The sequence below is a fragment of the Carcharodon carcharias genome, chromosome 6 (assembly GCF_017639515.1).
Source record: "Carcharodon carcharias isolate sCarCar2 chromosome 6, sCarCar2.pri, whole genome shotgun sequence".
Classification (NCBI taxonomy): domain Eukaryota; kingdom Metazoa; phylum Chordata; class Chondrichthyes; order Lamniformes; family Lamnidae; genus Carcharodon; species Carcharodon carcharias.
Window position 1 is genome coordinate 166,742,805 of NC_054472.1, and position 21,571 is coordinate 166,764,375.

Consider the following 21,571-nt stretch of genomic DNA (forward strand, 5'->3'; position numbering starts at 1 on the left):
AAAAAAGAATTCCTCAGTACTGCGCAAAAATGTCTCCTTAGATTATGTACTCAAATTCTAGAAGGCACCTTGGAACTATGACCTTCTGGTTCTAACACAAGAATGTTGTTAACTTGGTCAAACTAACACCTTGACTTAGGCAGGATTAAAATGAATAAAGATTCACTTCTTCAAAGTCAATAATCAGCAAAACTTGAAACACTTGAAATATTGAAAGAAACTTGGGCTGGGATTTTCCTTGTCCTCCAGTGTTGGTTGTGTTTGGTGGCATGAGCGGACAATATTTTGCAATCGGTTTTACAATGGCGTGAAACCAATTTGCAGTTGGCTGCTGTTTTTCTCGCCATCAGATGTCGAGACATCATTGTAATACATCAGCAAATCATTATTAGGCCATCTTGCCAGACCTATCCCCCAACTACCGACTGGATTGTCCGCCCACGTCAATGGGAAAACAAGCTGACATGTTTCACAACAGCATATAAGTGACGTGCACCTGGCGGGCTGCATTTCAATCAGGACTTAAAGGTTTGTTTGCCTACCTTGCTTCGGTCAGCACTTGCAATCATCAGTGCCAGGCTTCACAGACAGCACCACATTACTTTTAGGGGGGTTCACAGCAGATTTCTACCTATTAAATCAGCCATATGTGGATGGCCTTTCAATGGCTGCAGAGCAAAGTCTTGCTTGGGGAAAGGGGAGAAGTGGCCTGAGGCAAGGGAAGAGGCTGCAGGACGAGAGCTATACTAGGGAAGAAGAGTATCCCAGAGTGGGTGTGGGGGCACATTTTAATCTGTGAAAGTGACCTCGAGAAGGTTAGGGCTGAAGAAGAAGTCTCCAGAGGAGATGAGCTCAGGTGGGCTTGTGAGGGCATGTGTGTGAGTATGGGTGGTGATGTCCCTTGAGCTGGCAGTGAGTGAGATACCAGTGAATGTGTGATGGGTTTGAGTTTAGAATGATGAGATGGTTGCCATACCCTGGTTGCATGGATAATATCATTGATCTTCTATCTGCATTGGATAGCTAACCTCTTCTGTGCAGCACTGGCATTGAGCACTGTTGCTACTGTCTGCCATGCTGGATTGGTAACACCGCTGCCCACCCTGCAGCCAAAGCAGGGGTAGAGGACATCAAGGTGGGTCTCCAAGGCGTCCAAATGGCATTCCAGTGATGCATTTTTAAACCTGGAAGCTGCAGTCTTTTTGCCTTTCGTGGACATCTCCCCTGCAGTAGTTGTGGGCTGGAAGCACTGACAGGTGTGTGCATGGCTGGACTTTAACTATGGCACCCGGTGTGATGAAGCAGCGAGGTGATGGTGTGGCGGGAGAATGAGAGCCCGCCCACCATAGAAACAGTGTGTTTCCTGGGAATGCATAAGTAATGCGCAGTTTTAGGATGATACACCACGAAAACCCGTCATCACAGCGGACGGGTAAAACATCCAAATCTGGGACGATTCCGCCTTTGGTATCAGATCTGAACTGTTGTTTTTTTAAATCTCTTCTGATCACTGTCTGGATTTTAAAATAACAGTTAGTAAACCAAAGCAAGAATAGCTTATTTCTTTATCAGAGTAATTTATGGTTTTCAAGCACTTTGGGATGTCCAAAAAATGTAAAAAGACACTACATAAATGCAAGTCATTTATCACACCACAGCTCTGCAAATGAGTCACTCAGTATGGATTAGATGGTAGGGATGTTTGTAACTGAAATTTGCCTTGTTCCTTCTAACTCTGCTACAGAACAAAGTGACCCACTGAGGTCTACATGTTTCCCTATGTTATACTGTATTTATGATGTTGAGCACAAGTATGTTCAGCACAGATTTGAGATGGCACAAATCTCAAAGAGATTTTTAGCATTCTATTTTCCTCGCTGGCTGGTTCCAGTTATTTTTGCTAGGAAGAAAGCAAACCATTGTCACATCCAGCAGCTCACTAACCTGTGGTCATATACCAAAGCAAAAAGGATGGTGGGGGAGGGTCGGAATTAGAGAGATTTTAACAAACATAATTTGCATTCTTGGCGGGTAGACTGATAATTACCAACATTTGCTAAACATAAAACAGTCCAAGATTTTCAAATCCCAGTAAAGATGAACAATCCTGGCACCAGGAATACTGGAGTTCCATTTTAAGATATACAAGGCCAGTTTGGACAAGTTTTACTGGTACCCTTCATTTCCCAAGTTTTAACTTTTTTTTTCCCCTCTTAACATTACGGATCTATTTGGAACGTAGTTAACTGAAATGTAACTGGAACCGACTTTGGACACAGACTAAAACTGAAGGCAAACCCTTGACTTAAGAACCAATCAGCGCAGCGGAGAGCAAGACTGGCGGGAAATGTAGGGAGCGGAAATGACGTATGGATGGCCATAAAGAAGCCCCATCTCTCAACGCGAATGGAAGGAGGGATGCCAAAAATCAAACAGAGAAGAGAGCGAGAAAGAGAAGCTCGAATAATTTCAACAGCGTTTTAAGAATTGGAAAAGAAAGCCTGAATAAACGCGTAAGGTTTTATTTATTTTTTTTGGTTATTATTGTGATTAATTTTCCCCTTAATGTTGACCTGTGACCCGACGCTGACGTCCCTTAGCGACGGCGGCTGGAACACATGGTAACACCGGGGCTGGTGGTATGGGGGATGGGGGGGTGGGGGGTAAGAGGCAGAGACTGAGCACCAGCAATAACTACCATCAGCAATACTGCTCGGACTTTAAATGAACAGGCGTCGCGCTGTGAGTAATAAAACCTCCATATTATTTGATTCTGCTGGAAAAAAGTGCAAAATATTTTGAAAGAGAAACACACAGACACACACAGTCCCACCTCCCTTTAGGTGACTGCAATGTTAAATTCATTTTAAAATTTACCCGGTGAAAAATTGTCTTGTGGACGATGGTCTCTCTCTCAAACAAGAGTCAAGGAGGCCGGTGCTTTCACCTCTCTTGAGATCCCATCTTGAGTATGAGGCTGCTCCTTTCCTTTGTGTGAGTGTGTGTGCCTCTCTCTCTCCTCCTCCTCCCTCTGTCATGCTTTTAGACTCTGCGAAACAAATGGGAGGAGATTTTTTTCACTCTGTCTCTCCCTCTCCAAAGTGCATTTGTACAGGTGTCTGGATTATAATTTTTTTATATGCCTTCTGTCATGAATGCTGCGTATGGTATCTGAAGGAAATCTACAAAGAGGGCTCTGCTCTCGCAAAGGTTACACTGTAGCTCCAAAGGAAGACTTGTATTTATATAACGTACTTCCAGGAAGTCCCAAAACTCTTTGTTGCCGATGAAGTACTTTTTTAAAAAAAAAAGTAATGTAGGCAGAAGAATCTCTTTTAAATGACTAATTTAGGTCAGAAGATATAATGCAATGCAAGTTTTCCCACCTCTTTCCTACGCTAGTTTCTGAAGCTTGCAATTTTGCAATATTTTGTTACATTGTTTAAATGTTGTAACACTCAATTTGAAGGGTTTGTGTCCACTCAAAAGCTTTTAGCTGTTATCTTCAGCAACAGCTTCATGAATGTTGAGAAGGCTGTCAATGCCTTTGTGATATATTGCTTTTAAGGTGATTTAAATGGGCCTCTGAGTCTTATGTGGAGGGAATATTTACAGTTTGAATTTGTACATCATTCTGGCTTTCTTGTTTTTATGGTTGGGAAGGGTAAGAGATATCCTCACATGTAATGTGCTGGGTTTTCTATTATTATTGTTTTGTTTGTGTTAACTTGCCTTGCTGGTGTGATGTTGTGGATCATAGGTGAGTACGAGTCAGCTGTTCTAACCTGTATTTATGATTTGAATCTTAGATCAGCTACTTGGATTCAGAGGTGAGAGTTTTTACACATATTTTAAAGGAAAAGTTAAAGTTTTATCCTTGGGCCAGACAGTTCCCTTTTAAATGCTTAGAATTAGCAATCTTTTTAAATGTTGACGTGGAAATGTATAGATTTTATATTTTGCTTTTAATGCGAAACATTATATCTTGTGTTTAGAAAATGTAGTTGATTGTGAAAATTGTGGAAGTGACCGCTTTGCAGGGCAGTTGTATGCCTCCAAAACTTTTTACTGCTATCATTCTAAATTTCAAAATATATTCTATCAGATTTTTAGATGGGTCAGTGGATAATTTTACTGACTTGTTACTGAGTGAAATAGAGACTTGTTGCAAAGTGGAATTGGCAAGGGCCCTGGGAGAAGGTCACTTGTTCACCCTCTAAGCTGGAGAAGTGTGTGCCAATTTTTGTTTTTATGTTGGGAGGGGAGAAGTGAAGTATTTATAGTTGAATACAGTATTAGACCTGAGCTTGCTTCATTTACTGTAACTGGTGGTTCTTTATATTTAAAAATCTTGACCTGCCAGCTATGGTATTTGGCGAACAGGTTGGAGGTCTGTGTTGTAAGCATGTGGTGGCCCATTTAACAGACCTTTGATAAGGTGGGTTTGGACAGAACTAATTTGCACAATTGGTTGTAATGGCAGGTGGATGGTAAATGCCAAGCTGCCCAAATCCCAGAGGAAAACTTGAAGCAGCTGCCACAACTATTTGCAATTTGTAAATATTTCAAGATGCAGGCTTTGAATCCAGTAAAAAGGCCACCAAGTCACTTAGGTTTCTTACAAAACTAAATTAAACCATTATTAATAGAAGAACTGATTTTAAGCACATATGTCGATCTACAAATTACTACTATGATAACTTCGAAATCCCCTAATTATTCTAACCCCCAGTTACACCTTCATTAAGGCAAGAGTAAGACACAATACCCTGAACAGTCAAATTTAAAGTGAGTTTTCCTCACTTTGGTTCCTTATGGACAGCAGCTGGAGGCTTTTCACACTTTTGTGTTAGATCTTACAATGCCTGCCTTTACACACAACCTTCTTTCCTTTATACATATTTTTCCCTTTGAATGAAATTCCCATTGTTTCACTATGTCTTTGGACTTTACCCCTCTAATAATAAAAATCTGTCATAATACCAATTTTACCAGTAATCTTTGGGGAAAAGTAAACACACGGTTTCTTAACTTGCTAGGTGTAACATTTCGTCCCCTCTTTTTTGAATTCAAGATAGCCTAGTCTATTTAAAAATACAAATGTTCCTTTCACACCTTGCATTCTAAAACTTCTCCCACATTTACCTTTTTAACATTTCAAACCTATCTTTCTGATACAAAGCCTTCAGACCAGTGGCCTTTCATTCAGTTAAGTAATAGATCCCCACTATTACTCTGCTTTACAATACATTCAAATAACATTATGAAAATTATTATATCTTCCTGACATGGTTTCACAAATTCTTTTGATTGTTATTAACTGGGCATTGTGGATAAGTGATGCTGCGTTTCTCCCAATTTTCAACATTGTGTATGATCCAGCTGATGGTATTTTGAAAGTGTGATTTTAAGATGGTAATAATTGTGTTGTAAATAAAAATGCAGTGAAATGCTCAAGCACACTCTTGCCTCCAGCTTTGCCTTTTGTCATTAATAAAATCCTGACTCTCTCCCAGCTTGTCATGCCCCTTGGTGTGGTCCCTATCTTCACTTAAGTCCAAAGGATGCAGAGTTGGACATTTACAGCACACACTTTTTATACTTCTTCACTGGGACAGATCTGCTGATCAGGAAAAAAATGGCTGCTGAGACAAAGAAGAAAGTATTAGAAAGAGTGACTAAAAATTTGGTCAATGATGTGGGTTTTAAGGATAGTCTTAAATTACAAGAGGGAGGTTGAGAAATGGAGAGATGTAAGGAAGTGAATGCCAGAGTTTAGGGCCTAGAGATTTGCAGCCACTGCTGCTGATAAAGGGGCTAAGGAAGGCACACCAAATTTAACTGTTGGGACAGGAGGGGAAGATATTGCCAGAGATCCTTTAGCAGTAAGAGTGGAAGCAAGTGAGGGTGGACCCACCAAACTCAGCAATGAAGGGAGATGCTGGACAAGAATGGTATGGTGGACAGTGTCAATGGCTGCTAAGAAGCTGAAAAGGATGAGGCCAGACAGTACATCATGGTCACAGTCGCCAAGACTATCCTTTAATTAGGGACATTTTGATGTTGTAGGTGTGGAAATCTAATTGGAGAGATTCAAACATGGAGTTGTGAAAATTAAGGATACAAATTAAAGACAAAATGTTTTAGCCCTTTATATAGGACAGTAGTTTCAAAGACAGAGGAGTTAAAGGTGGCTTTATGCCGAAGAGTGTGATGATTTTGAAAGGGAGTGGTAACGTAACAAGAAGAGAGGGAAAAATTTACTATAAAGCAAAATACTGTGGATGCTGGAAATCTAAAATAAAAACAAAAATGCTGGAAAAACCCAGCAGGTCTGGCACCATCTGTCGAGAGAAACATTATAATTGAGTCCAACATGACTCTTCTTCGGAACTTCCGAAGAAGAGTAGTTGGACTTAATTATAATGTTTCTCTCTCCACAGATGGTGCTAGACCTGCTGAACTATTTATTATGTCAGTTATCATGAGAGTCAGGAATGAAAGTTGGATGAACATAAGTTAAATGAGAAAGGAGTCAAAGGTGGGTTTCATGGATGATAATCTGAGACGGCATGAAAGAAGATGAGACAGCAAGTTGAGAAAGATGCAGGTTTGGGGCTGGAGCAAGGGCGAGCTTTGATTTTCTGTGCAAGAGGAAGGGAAGGATGTGTTAGAGGCAGCTGACTGGATGGTCTCAATCATAATGCTAAAGAAGTCCAAGAATTTACGTTTGTCAGCACCACTAAACAGAATATCTGGTCGTAATCTGATTACTGGACTTTGCAATGTACTACTTGGATACTGAATTTGTCTGCATAATAGGGATTAACTTTTCAAGAATTATTCATTGGTTGTAAGTGCTTTGAGAGATCCTGAGGTTGTAAAAGGTGTAAAAACAAGTTCTTTCTAACCATCAAATGAGAACCTGTGGGTGGATGTGGCATGGATTAAAATGTAGTTCCTAAAGACCGACTTCAGTTGATTTCTTCTCCATGTCCTTCCTTTCAATTGGGCATAAGTCCACAACACATAATTAATTACCCACTGCGAAATAAGAATTTGCAGACCAACATTAAGTCAAGTGACTGAATTGTTTTCTTTGAAGAAGAGAGGTGTTTAACATACTGAAAGATATGAGAAAGGAAACAAATGCAGATTATTCAACATTAGTAAATAACTGCCAGAGGGGAAATAAGCACATAACTGGCAAACCAACAGCAGGACAAAGAAAGAAATGTTTCCATTCAGCAATAAATGTATTAGATTCAAATCAGAAGTATTCAGTACTGTGGATTGAGCTGCTCTTTTTTTTTTCAAAAAAGTTAAGTTAATTTGTAACTTGCAGAATGTTATTGCTTTATTTTACTTCTGTTAAGGGACCAACGTTCCAGTTATGTTAAGATCGTGGGAAAATCACATATAAAATGTAACTGACCAAAGTTAAATAATATTGGATGATATGAAATTGAAACTGCTTAAATAGTTTTGAGGGTCAGAAAGAAACTTCAGGATTTTTTTTGGAAGGTTAACTAAATTGGGTAGAATTGATGTGTTTAATGCAATAGGCTTTCCATAATTTGTTCCTAACTTTGCAGCCTTGGTGTGTCAGGCAGTACAAACTGCAGGATTATGCAAATGAATGCTGATTCCATAGAGGGTGGTATTCTGAGGTTGGATTAGTGTTTTTTGGAGGTTTAAGGAATATTCTTATGCTAGCATTTGAACCAAAGAGCGGTGAGTTGAATGTATAGCTGCCAATGATTGGGTGGACAAAGGGGCTCAAGTCAGAGTAAAAATCTAATTCTTAGAGGCTTGTAGGGCTGGAGAGAGGCAGGGTGAGGTCATGAGGGGATTTAAACATGAGTGAATTCACTCATCGGACAAGACAGTAACTTGCTACAAAGGTTGATGACTGTTACTGGAAAAGTTCTCCTAACATCTAACCCAGGTCTGTGCTTATGTAACTTGTATGCATGTCCTCTAGACCTTCATACCAATCTTATTCAAATAGTGGAGCCAATGGACTCAACTATAGTTCCTTCATTATTTTAAAGATTTCAATCAAATTATATGTAACCAATGGCTTTTCATTCAAGAAATGTGGCTTTGCTAGCAACGCTCGTATCATCAGAGTTTATTTTTAAAATTCGTCGAAGGCCCTACTCTGAACCTTTTCCAGATCCTCTTTTACCCACCATGGAACTAAAACTCGTGGCCCACCCTGTTCCCATATTCTAGATGAGACCTAAGCAAGGTCTTATAAAACAAAAAGCTAAGCATTGTCCTTTACTATTGGCTTTGCCAAGCAATGCCTTCAAAAACAAAAACAGAATTACCTGGAAAAACTCAGCAGGTCTGGCAGCATCGGCGGAGAAGAAAAGAGTTGACGTTTCGAGTCCTCATGACCCTTCGACAGAACTTGCGTTCGAGTCCTCGAACGCAAGTTCTGTCGAAGGGTCATGAGGACTCGAAACGTCAACTCTTTTCTTCTCCGCCGATGCTGCCAGACCTGCTGAGTTTTTCCAGGTAATTCTGTTTTTGTTTTGGATTTCCAGCATCCGCAGTTTTTTTGTTTTTAATGCCTTCAAAAACTCTTGTTCACTTTTGGTACAGTTTCGAGGCACTGGTTGGGAATCTTTAGGGATCTGTTTACTATAACAGGTAGCATTTTTCCTATTCCGCAGTCTTTAGTTTGGAACAAAAACAAAAATTGCTGGAAAAACTCAGCAGGTCTGACAGCATCTGTGGAGAGAAAGACAGAGTTAACGTTTTGAGCCTGTACGACTCCTCTTCAGAACCCCTGAGTGATATCCAGACACTTTCAATTAACCCTGTTTATTTGCATAACACTAGCTTTACCTATACTAACTGACATCGAGAGATGCAGGTCATTTCCCCAGTACTTCTAGACCTGATTTGTATTTGTTTCTTCTCATCCAATGTCTTGGTACTCACACAAATCTTTGTCATTGGCAAACCTGTGAATAGATCCTTTAACATCTTTATTCAGATGATTAATAATGTTTCTGAACGTCACTAATTGTTCTGCTGCTTCTTGCAGGACAACAAAAGTAACTGGTTTTCATGTACAAATACTACCATTCATAACAATTATCTAATGAATGGAATGCAACCAATATCTTTCAACCCAAGATCTGCTTCCAATCCCACAGGATTCTCTCTCTAGAGTAGCCCATTGTGACATCTTGTGTGAAATGGCTTTTAATGTAGAATTGCATGAAAATGTCAACACAAACAGGCTGACAAGCCTAACCAACAAATCAGTTTCACCATTTATCTACGACTTGGCAGTAGTCCTAATTGCATGTGCCTGTTTGATTGCCATATTGCTTTATTCCTCATCCTTTAGCCATTGGGATTGCTTAAAATACCCAAGATATCATTATGGGTGAGTTAATACGCTAGAGCACTTGGATTGAATTTTGGAAGTGCAGATGGTGATGTGGAAATGTGTTAAGTCAAGGAGATATTTGCTCACACCAAAAGCTATAGTCTAAAATATTTTGAAAATTGCATTTGATGCAACGTTTTTGCTGTAAGATGCTCCTCAGAACTGCTTCAACGATAGAAGACTTAACTTTGAAATGCAATGCTATCTTAATTGAAAACTGCACCCAAAACAGGCATATTATTCGGAAATTATATAGCAAGTTACATCTTAAATGACTGTCAACATAATTTGCTCATTGGAAATACAGCAGTCAATATGACAATTAACAAAGGCAAGTCATTTTGGGGCGAAAGAAATCAGTGATGAAGCATGCTTGAGATGCCTTGCACAAGGCTGTTTATTTGTTTTCAATGTCTTTTTGCTATTCTAGTTTGCTGTTGTTAAAGCATAACTCTTTCTTGTTTTCTTATCTTCTACTGCTGTGTTGTGACATATTTAGTTTGCTTCAGCTGCTTCCAAAATTTGCCTGTAGAATTCACTTAGTCCAGTTTTAATCTCTTGCAGTCTCAGGAATGCTGTAGTGGTGTACACATCTGAGCAATGATTGTATAAAAGCTGTTTAAATACACGTTCATTGAATCATTAAATCACATGTAACTGTTCAGATGTTGTAATGTTTGATTTTAAAAATTAAAGATTCAGTGGATTGATTATCAAGAATAAACTTGCATAATGTTTTCACCATAATAACAGCAGTTAAAGTAAATTCAGAAAAGGAAGATCCTGACTTGCCAATCTCTGGTTTTTAAGTAGTAACCTTCAAAAAGAAAATTGGTAAAAAATTACATACTTTCTGATCAATTAAAGCAGCATTTAGTAAAATAATTTGCATTTACATATGTACTCAGGTCATCCAAAGTGCTTCACATTTATTGAGGTGTAGTCTCCATCGGTATCCAGCCGAATGTAGATTACATCCAACGATAGCCCACAAACATCCAGAGGAGAAATAATAGCCAGCACAGCACTTAGATTTAATGCAATAAAGAATCCAAAGCTGCTTCACAGGGGCATTATCAAACAAAATTTGACAGAGTTCCATGAGATGTTAGGATAGAAAAGAGGTAGGTTTTTAAGCAGCCTCTTAAAGGAAGAGATAGGTAAAGAGGGTCAGGAGGAAATTTCAGATCTTGGGGCATAGATAGCTGCATGGGCACCAATGGTGAAATGCTGCAAATTGGTAATGCACAGGAGGCCAGAATTGAAGGAGCACAGATACTTCACAGATAGGGCTTGGCAATGGAGGTTATGGAATGGACTGTAAACAGTAGCTTTGGGCTTCCCAATATTTAGTTGAAGGAAATTTGTGCTCATCCAGGGTTGGATGCCAGACCAAACAGTGTGACAAATTGGAGACAGTGGTGTAGTGGAGAAAGACGCGGTGAGTTAAAGTTGAGTGTGTGAGTGAAACCTGACATTGTATTTTTTGAGAGCATAGGTATCACAACTGACAAAGCTAGTAAATGATGAACCATATAGCCAAAACAATAGACTATAAATCAGAGTAAGTCATGCTCAAATTATGCACTGCACAAATCAGAGCACATCTTGAAAACTGTCCAGTTCAGGCCATTGAGCATGCACTCGTAAGCTGGAGGCAATTTGGAGATAAGTTAGAAGGCTGATCTCTAGTGTCAAAGTTCTGAGTTATGAGGAATTAATGGGGAGATCTGGAAGTACTCAGCACTGTTTATGTTTCCTAATTTTCAGGAGTTGGTCTTCGTGGAAATTTTAAAAATGGGGGCTTTTTATAAAAAAAAAGAAACCAAAATTCAGCTGGAACTTGGTCAATAATTTTGAATGCTGTGCTAAAAGTTTGAAAGTACACTATAGTCCGATAACACACAATATTGACTTTTTTATATTCGTTCATAGGATGTGGGTGTCATTGGCTAGGCCAGTATTTATTGTTGATTCCCCCATTACCCTTGAGAAGATGATGGTGAGCTGCCCTCTTGAACCACTACAGTCCAGGTAGTGTAGGTACACCTATGGTGCTGTTAAGGAGGAAGTTCCAGGATTTAGAACCAGTGACAGTGAAAGAACGGCGATATATTTCCAAGTCAGGTTGGTGTTGAGGGGACCTGCAGGTGGTGGTGTTCCCATGCACTTGCTGCCCTTGTCCTTTTTTTAGGCGGAAGAGGTCGTGGGTTTGGAAGGTGCTGTCGAAGGAGGCTTGGGGAGTTGCTGCAGTGCATCTTGTAGATGGTACACACTACTGCCACTGTGTGCATGTGGTGCAAAGAATGAATGTTTATTGTGCTGGATAGAGCGTAATCAAGCAAACTGTTTTGTCCTGGATGGTGTTGAGCTTCTTGAGTATTGTTGGAGCTGCACTCATCCAGGCAAGTGGAGAGTATTCCATCAACTCCTGACTTGTGCCTTGTAGATGGTGGACAGACTTTGGGGAGTCAGGAGGTGAAATACACGCAGCAGAATTCCCAGCCTCTGACCTGTTTTTGTAGCCACAGTATTTATATGGCTAGTCCAGTTCAGTTTCTGGTCAATGGTAACTCCCAGGATATTGATAGTGGGAGAATTTAGTGATAGTTAAGCCATTGAATGTCAAGGGCAGATGGTTTGATTCTCTCTTGTTGGAGATGGCCATTGCCTGACACTTGTGTGGCATGAATACTACTTGCAACTTGTCAGCCCAAGCCTGGATATTGCCCAAGTCTCGCTGCACATGGACATGGACTACTTCACTATCTGAGGACTCGTGAATAGTGCTGAACATTGTGCAATCATCCACAAATATCCCCATTTCTGATCTTTTATGGTGGAAGGAAGGTAATTGAAGCAGCTGAAGATGATTGGGCCAGGGATACCATTCTGAGGAACTCTAGCAATGTCCCGGTACTGAAGTGATTGACTGCAGCAACCCCAACCATCTTACCTCGTGCTAAGTATGACTCTAACCAGTGGAAATTTTTTTCCCCTGATTTCCATTGACTTCAGTTTTGCTAGGGCTCCTTGATGACACACTCTGTCAAATGCTACCTCACCTCTTGAGTTCAGCTCTTTCGTCCTTGTTTGGACTAGGCTGTAGTAATGTCAGGAGCCCTGTGGCCCTGACAGAACCCAAAATGAACATCAGTTAGCAAGTTATTGCTGAGTAAGTGCTGTTTGATAGCACGGTCAACGATCCCTTCCATCATTTTGCCAATGATTGACAGTAGACTGGAGTGGTAATTGGCTGGATTGGATTTGTCCTTTTTTTGTGGACAAGACATATCAGGGCAATTTTCCACATTGCTGGGTAAATACCAGTGTTGTAGCTTTGCTGGAACAGCTTGACTAGGGGTGCGGCAAGTTCTGGAACACAAGTCTTCAGCACTATTGCCAGATTGTTGTCAGGGCCCATAGCCTTTGCAGTATCGAGTGCCTTCAGCCATGGGATCCCCTCTAGGCCAAGCTCTTGCAAACAACTTTATTTCTATGAGAAAACGTGTCTTTGATGGAATGATACCTAACCTCCTACTGCTTGCATATTTCTGATATGTGGATGATACATTTGTTATATTTAAATCTGCAGCTGCATGCATGTAATAATTTCCTTACATGTTTTAATGGGTTCCATCCTGCACTCATATTCACTTATGAAATGGAACAGTCAAATGAACTCCCCTTCCATGACATACTAGTTGAAAAGTCAGCCAGGGTCTACCTAAAGCCTACCTTCACTGTCAAAACACACTTTAGGATTCTTAGTTCCGTGTGCTATATATCGGCAACCTCAAATAGGACCCGAGCCATTTGCTCACCATGCAAGCTTGATGCTGAAACAGGGCGCATCAAAGGCATCCTGCAGAATAATGGCTACCCTGACCAGATCATTTTGTGCAGTATTTTGCACAAACTCTTGAACAAGTGTAAGGCTGCTGCTTTTGGCCCTGAAATGTGCACAGTCTACTTCATATATTACCCTGGAAAGGCAAGATATCTCAAAAATTGAGCAACAGGTGAAACTATGCAGTAGCAACTCTAGTGGTATTAGACACTAACAGGATGGTGCTGTCAAGCCAAAAAGACATTTATGTCCCCTTCTGCCTATCACACAAATGAGTAATGTGGTAAATGAATTTCAGTGCCAGCATGTTGCAGGCCCATGTCCCAAAGACTGACGGATCGTGTCAAACAGCATGTCCCTTCCGCTATGAAGTCTCAAGAATGGAATGAATCTGGATGGACCACCCGGCATCAACCTAGGCACTGGAAACAAAAACTACAGTTGTAAACTCAGCCCTGTCAACCCAACAATGTCCTCCTTACTAACATCTGGGGGCTAGTGCCAAAATTGGGGGAGCTGTCATGCAGACTAGTCAAGCAACAGCCTGACATAGTCATCCTCACAATCATATCTTGCAGAGAATGTCCCAGACACCACCATCACTATCCCTGGGTATGTCTTGTCCCACCACAGTCAAGAGGGAGTTGCCCTGGGAGTCCTCAACATCGACTCTGGATCCCGTGAAGTCTTATGGCATCAGGTCAAACATGGGTAAGGAAACCTCCTGACCACTGAGGGTGGCAAAGGTGCAGAATGTACTCGGGTGGGGGACTTCAATGTCCATCACCAAGAGTGGCTTGGTAGCACCAGTACTGACAGAGCTGGCCAAGCCCTAAATGACGTAGCTGCTAGATTAGGTCTGTGGCAAGTGGTGAGGTAACCAAGAAGAGGGAAAAACATTAAGATAAAAGCAAAAAACTGCGGATGCTGGAAATCCAAAACAAAAACAAAAATACCTGGAAAAACTCAGGTCTGACAGCATCTGCGGAGGGGAGCACAGTTAACGTTTCGAGTCTGTATGACTCTTCAACAGAACTAGGGAAAAATAGAAAAGAGGTGAAACATTGTTTAATAAATGCTTTATTCTTTGTTAAAAGTTCATCAAACTCCTGTGAATTTGTTCAGTAACTTTCCTCTTTCTAAAAAAAAAATCAAGCAAGGGTTCACCCTGGGATCAGACTTGTCCAGTATTAACATCAGTTGGAATTGTAACATTAAAAAGATGTTGGTTTACTTTAAGTTAAGCTGAGTCAGTGTTTACCACGCTAAAGGTGTATTATGTAAGTTGTTTATCAATTGTGCCTCAGTTCCAGTAGAAACTACTGTTTGTAATTCAGCATGGATTTCACACTAACTGGAATATGCATGCCTATTTGGTCTTAAATTCTTCATACAAAGTTGACAGCCCAAAACTGTGTTGCTGGTTTGTCAGTTTTGGGCCAAGACATTCAGCTACCTTTGTCTCCAGTGGAAATATTTACATTTCGTTGGGTGTGGTGCTACCTCCAGAGGTATCCACGTTAATTGCCTCTTTTAGTTATTCTCAGACTCTCCGGAGACAGCAGCACTCACTCACTTTAGTGGGATACACATTTGTTTCCCATTGATGTAATTGTAAATTGGCACAGAAATGTCATTCCATGTTTACTATATCCTTGGCACAAGACATTTTCCTGTTCCTGTTGTGTTTTGAAGCCATCTGATGATTTTGATTTTATGACATGTATTTTGGTGTCTGTATGAACCATACATATAATTCTGCAAAATGTTAAAAATTCCAGACTGGGTTTTAGGCACTTTAACATGCATGCTCTGCTCTGGGCCAGCTGAAGATGAAAGGAATCTTTCTAATATGTATTTCTGTGCTTATTTATCCTTTTGTTTAACCTCTTGTATTCATGAAGAAAAACTGATATTGGTCTGGTACTTTGAGCTAAAAAAGAAGCCAGCAGTGTATTTAAAAAAACACAGATTTGAAAAAACTGTACCCAGGATTTACTGAGTTGGAGAGAATTTTGAACTTTGACTTTCCCATTTGCAAGCAATTAATAAGTAGCTAGTTATCATATTGATTCTTCATATACGTCAGTCAGAAGATGCTACAGAAACACAGAATTGTTACAGTGCAGAAGGAGGCCATGCAGCCTATTGTGTCTCCGAATGAGCATTATGACTCAGGGCCGTTCTTCTTCCCTTTTCCCCGTAACCCTGCACATTACTTTTATTTAATTAAACTTCCAATGCCTCGATTGAACCAGCTTCCACCACATTTTCAGGCAGTGCATTCCAGACCCAAACAACCAGCTTTGTGAAAAAGTATTTTTCTCACATCACATTTGCTTCTTTTGCAGGTCACTATCATTCTTGATGGTTTTACAAGCAGGAACATTTTCTCCCTATCTGCTCTGTCCAACCCCCTCATGATTTAGAACACCCCTATCAAATCTCCTCTTGGTCTTCTCCCCTCCACGGAAAACAGTCCCAACTTCTCCAATCTGTCTTCATAACAAATTTTTTGTCCCTGGAACCATTTTTATAAACCTCTTCTTCACTGTCTCCAATGCGTTCAAATATTTCCTATAATGTGGCACCCAGAACTGTATACAGTACTCCAGCTGAGGCCTAACTAGTGTCCTGTCCAAGTTCAGCATGACCTCCTTGCTGTTGTACTCTTTGCTCCTATTAATAAAGCCCAGGATACTGTATGCTTTAACTGCTCTATCCACAATGACTTATGTACATGTACATCCAAGTCCCTCTGCTTCTGTCACACCCTTTAGAGTTGTACCCCTTTATTTTATGTTGTCTCTCCATGTTCTTCCTACCAAAATGCATCACCTTGCATTTCTCTGCATTGAACTTCATCTGCCATCTATCTGCCTACTCCTCCAACTTGTCTCTGACCTTTTTGAAGTTCTACATTGTCCTCCTCACAGTTTATGATGCTTCCAAGTTTTGTATCATCCACAAACTTTGAAATTGTCCCCTGTACACCAAGATCTAGATCATTAATATATATTAGAAAAAGCAAGGATCCCAATACTGAGCCCTGGCGAACTCCACTACAAACCACCTTCCAGCCTGAAAAATATCCATTGACCATTACTCGCTGGTTGCTATTACTCAGCCAATTTTGTATCCACGTTGCTACTGCCCCTTTTATTCCTTAAGCTATAACTTTTCTTACAAGCCTGTTGTGCGACATTGTATCAAACGCCTTTTGAAAGTCCATGTACACCACCTCAACAGCGTTACCGTCATCAACCCTCTCTTCAAAAAACCCCAAGTTAGTTAAACACAATTTTCCCTTAAGAAATCCATGCTGACTCTTCCTAATCAACCCACGTTTTTCCATTTTGACTATTCTAAACCAAATAATTGTTTCAAGAAGCTTCTCCACCACTGATGTTAAACTGACTTGACTGGTCTAGTGATTCTGGAATTCTTTACTGTAGAGGGCTGTAGAGGCTGGGTCGTTAAGTATATTCAAGACAGATAGAGTTTTAATCAGCTAGGGAGTCGAGGGCTATGGGGAAAAGGCAGGAAAGTGGAGTTGAAGATTATCAGATCAACCATGATGTCATTGAATGGCCCACTTCTGCTCCTATGTCTTATGATAATTGCTGGGGTTATCCGTACAACATTTTTTTGAACAAGGATGTCATTCTCCAATCCTCTGGCATAAGCCTAGAGAAGACTGAAGGATTATGGCCAGTGCCCTGCAATTTTTACTCACTTCCTTGGATGCCTCTCATCCAACCCCAGCGCCTTGTCAACTTTAAGTACAGACAATTTATCCAATACCACATCCTTATCAATTTTGAACCCTTCTAGTGACAAAGTTTCTTCCTCTGTCACCATTGCTTGGGTAGCATTTGCTTCCTTGGTAAAGACAGATGCAACGTATTCACTTAACACCTCAGCCATGCCCCCTACCTCCATGTGTAAATCCCCTTTTGGTCCCTAACTGGGACTACTCCTCCTTTTACCACCCTTTTACTATTTATTTGTCTATGGAAGATATTGGGATTCCCCTTTATGCTGGCTGTCAGTCTTTTCTCATCATCCCTCTTCGCTTCTATTATTTGCTTCTTCACCTCTTCTCTGAACCTTCTGTATTTAGCTTGGTTCTGAATTGCATTTTCTACCTGACACTTGTCATAAGATTACTTTTTCTTCTTTATCTTAATTTCTATCTCCTTTTTCATCCAGGAAGCTCTGGATTTGTTTACCCAACTTTTCCTTTTAAGGAAATTTACCTTGACTATGCCCAAACTATTTCTTCTGTGAAGGTAGCCCATTGCTCGGCTACAATTTTTCCACCAACCTTTGGTTCCAGCCTATCCAGACAGCTCTGTTCTTGCCCTATTGAAGTCAGCTCTCCTCCAGTTAATTATTCTTACTCTGGATTGCCTATTTGTCCTTTTCTGCTGTCCTAAACCTTATGATACAATGATCACTGTCTACTAAATGTTACCCCGCTGACACTTAATCTACTTGGCCCAGCTCATTTCCAAGAACCAGTGTCTAGCAGTGAAAATTCTGCTGAACACTCTTTAGGAACTCTTGTCCCTTTCTGCTCTTTACACCACCAGTGTCCCAGCCTATATTCGGGTAATTTAAGTCCCTCATTATAATTACTCTATAACATTTGCATCTCTGTAATTTCCCTGCAGATTTGATCCCCTACATTCTTCTCACTGGTTGGCAATCTATAAACTACACCGAGCAATGTAATTGCACCCATTTTGTTCCTTAGCTCGAGCCAAATTGATTCTATCTTTGAACCCTCTGAGACATCCTCTTTCTCCAATATTGATCTCCTTAACCAATGCAACCACCTCTTCTCCTTTTTCTTCCTGCCCTACCATTCTTGAACACCTTGTACCCAGGAATATTTAACACCGAGTCCTGCCCTTCCTTAAGCTAGGTCTCTGTTACTGCCACAACTTCATAATGCTGCATGGCAATATGCACCTGTAACTCACCAATCTTATTTACTATATGCCTTGCATTCACATACATGCAGTATAAAACAAAAACAGAATTACCTGGAAAAACTCAGCAGGTCTGGCAGCATCGGCGGAGAAGAAAAGAGTTGACGTTTCGAGTCCTCATGACCCTTCGACAGAACATGCAGTATAACCCTGGTTTAGACTTTCTCCTTTACACCGACTCTATGTATTAACTTACAATGCTCTATTCTAGTGCTATCCCTGTCTCCGTGTTTTGTGCACCTTGGTATTACTCTTCGTATTTTCTCTCCTGGTTCCCACACCCCTGCTGAGTTAGCTTAAAGCTCCCACCCCAACGACACTAGCAAAACGCCCCACAGGGAACTCAGTCCCAGCACGGTACAGGTGCCATTTCTCCAAGAGCCAGTCCCAATATGCCAGGAATCTAAAACCCTCCCTCCTGAACGATCTTTCCAGCCACACACTCATCTGCGTTTTCCTCCTAGTTCTGTACTCACTTGCATGTGGCACTAGGAGTGATCTGGAGCTTGCTAATTTTCTACCTAGCTCCCTAAATTCTGTCTACAGGGCCATGTTCCTGCCTAAGTCATTGTATCAACATCACCACGATCCCTGGCTCTTCACATTCTTGAGAAGAATGTCCTGCAGCCACTCGGTGACATCCTTGACCCTGGCATCAGGGGGTCAACATACCATCCTGGAGTCACTTCTACAGCCACAGAAGCACCTCTCTGTTCCCCTAAATAACAAATCCCCTATTACTATTGCTCTTCCTTTCTTCTTCCTCTCTCTTATACAGCCGAGCCACTTGTGGTGCCACAAACCTGGCTCTGATTTGCACTCTTCGAAGGAACTGTTGCCCTCAGCAGTGTCCAAAACGGAAAACTGATTAGTGAGTAGGGCTCCTGCACTACCTGCCTGGTTCTCTTGGACTGCCTGGCAGTCACCCATTCCCTTTCTGCCTCCATGCTCCTAACCTGCGGTGACCACCTCTCTGAATGTGCTATCCATGTAGCGCTCAGCCTCACAGATGCACCATAGTAACTCCAGCCGCTGCTCTAGCTCCGAAACCTGGTTCAAGTTTCTGTAGCAGGCAGCACTTCCTGCACATGTGATTGCCTAGGTTACCAGTAGTGTCCACAACTTCCCACATATTACAGGACACGCATTCCAAATGACTGAGTTGCCTTGCTGTGTCTTAACTTCTTTTGCGTTAACTTTACTTTGGCCTACTTATATTACTTTACGTTACTGGCCCTGACTCCCCTTATTCCTAGTGCTTCTTGTGCAAATCCAAGTAGCTACTTCTCTACAAGTAATACGGTTTTCTAATTTACAGCTATTTGAAAATACTCCCTAACAGCATTTCTTACCAACCAATGGAGTTACGGTTTTCCTGTGATGTCACTGTTTTTTTCAAACTCAGCTCCTAAGGTAAGGTTTACATTTCTGCTCGGCTGATCCTGTTCCTGACTTAGAATAATTCCTATGTATGCCACACTCATTCCCCTGTGCAGCATATTCCCACGTGAGCTTAATTTGCCACTTACTTGGTCTCCATCTCACTCTGGCATAGTCACCGTCTCCTTGTGCGCCCCTTACTGATTGTGCAGTTTGAAAAACCTGTTTTTTTTTTTTATAGACCCTCTGAGTCACTAGTTAGTTTAACCCCCTGCAACAGTAATTAACACTACTTAAGCCAACCGCTTTCAGGTGATTGACAGATAACTGCAACTCTAGGCAGTTCTTTTTTAAATTATTTATTCATTCATGGAATGTGGGTGTCGCTGGCTAGGCCAGTGTTTATTGCTCACCCCTAATTGCTCATGTTCAGAGGGCATTTTAGGAGTCGACCACATTGCTGTGGGCCTGGAGTCACTTGTAGGCCAGACCAGGTAAGGACAGCAGATTTCCTTTCCTAAAGGACATTAGTGAATCAGATGAGTTTTTACAAAAATCAACAATGGGTATCATGGGTATCATCAGACTTTTAATTCCAGATTTTTATTGAATTCAAATTTCACCATCTGCCAAGGTAGGATTCGAACCATTACCCTGAGTCTCTGGAATACCAGTCCAGTGACAATACCACTATGTTACTCCCTCCTACTTAACAAACTAGCCTAATTTATGGCAGGTCTTGATTTTTAATCTGTAGTCAAACCTGAAAAGGGCTTTCCAGAACTTACCATGTGAGCCTAATTCACTACTTACTCGGTCTCCAACTCACTCTGGCATAGTCGCCTATCTCCTTGCGTGCTCCTTTTTCTAATAATTCCAAACTAACAATTCCTCCTTCCTATCACATCTACAAGATTCAGTAATTAAGGTTTCTTCGTAGAACTGATCATGGATAATGCATGAGGCATTGCCTTTGTTTCCTTCCTCTCTTGTCTTTGACGGGGGTCTCCTTGTCCTCGCTCTTCCAGTGCTTTCATTTACTCGGTTTTGGAGAGGTCAGTTTGTCCCTTGTGTGTCCTCTTATCCCAATCGAGGCATAGCACTTTGACGGTACCTGGCATTTGTTTTCTTGGCTTAGCACTTCCATATCACATGTGGACTCCAACAATTGTAATGGCATGTGACTTTTGGTTCAACCATGGCCCCTTTCCTGGTAGAAGAATGGCCATCATTGCTGGTGTTGGGAAGTTGATCTACATTACTGAGCCCCGAGGTAGTTCTCAGTAATTATTTTATTCTAACAATTTTCTGTTAATGAACAAATCTGCTGGTGTGGTTATTATGCCTCATTTATAGCAGTGAGAACCAAATAAACTGACTTAGCTCCCTGTTTTTGACACTATAGCCTTGCAGACCCAACAAATTTGGGTTTGCATACAACCAACAGTTGTGCTGTTTCAGGTTATTTGCAGTCCCATAAATGTTTACGTGCTTACATTGTATGCAACTTGAAGATTATGTCTGTGGCTTTTTATAATGCGGCTTGAAAAAAATCACTTTTTTTTTTCCCCTGTGATGCTTGAAAAATTGGTATGATGTGTAATTTCCAGATTTTGGATGACACAATGAATCTGATGGGCTGCTATCATGGAGAAAGTAATATATGGTGTGAAAAATACACTCAAATCATCATCCTGTCCTTGCTTGTAAAAACAAAATACATTAAATGGAAGCATTTAATTCACTTCTGATGACTAGAAAATGTTCAGGGCTATGGGGAAAATGCGTTGAAGTGGGTCTAGGTGACTTGCTCTTAGAGAGCCAGCACGGATAAGATGGGCTGACTGGCCTCCTGTGCTGTTACCATTCTATGATTCTATGATTCTATGATTCTATGATTCTATGATTCTATGATTCTATGATTCTATGTTT

The 21,571-nt window shown here is 40.9% G+C and overlaps 1 protein-coding gene across 4 annotated transcripts in view; it reads left to right on the plus strand.

Annotated features, from left to right (window-relative positions):
- The first annotated feature begins 2,382 nt into the window (after positions 1-2,382).
- The window catches only part of LOC121278997 (protein tyrosine phosphatase type IVA 3-like), a 153,039-nt gene continuing 133,850 nt past the window's right edge, over positions 2,383-21,571 (plus strand). The window contains exons 1-2 of one of the 4 annotated variants that reach the window (XM_041189705.1): positions 2,692-2,742; positions 3,810-3,830. Coding sequence is in view for 1 of the 4 variants with exons in the window: in XM_041189707.1 (XP_041045641.1) it covers positions 2,725-2,742 (18 nt within the window). In the remaining 3 variants the exon portion in view is untranslated. Of the gene's footprint in view, positions 2,514-2,661; positions 2,743-3,809; positions 3,831-21,571 lie in introns of those variants that run through there. The other 3 variants (XM_041189700.1, XM_041189703.1, XM_041189707.1) reach the window with 3 other exon arrangements.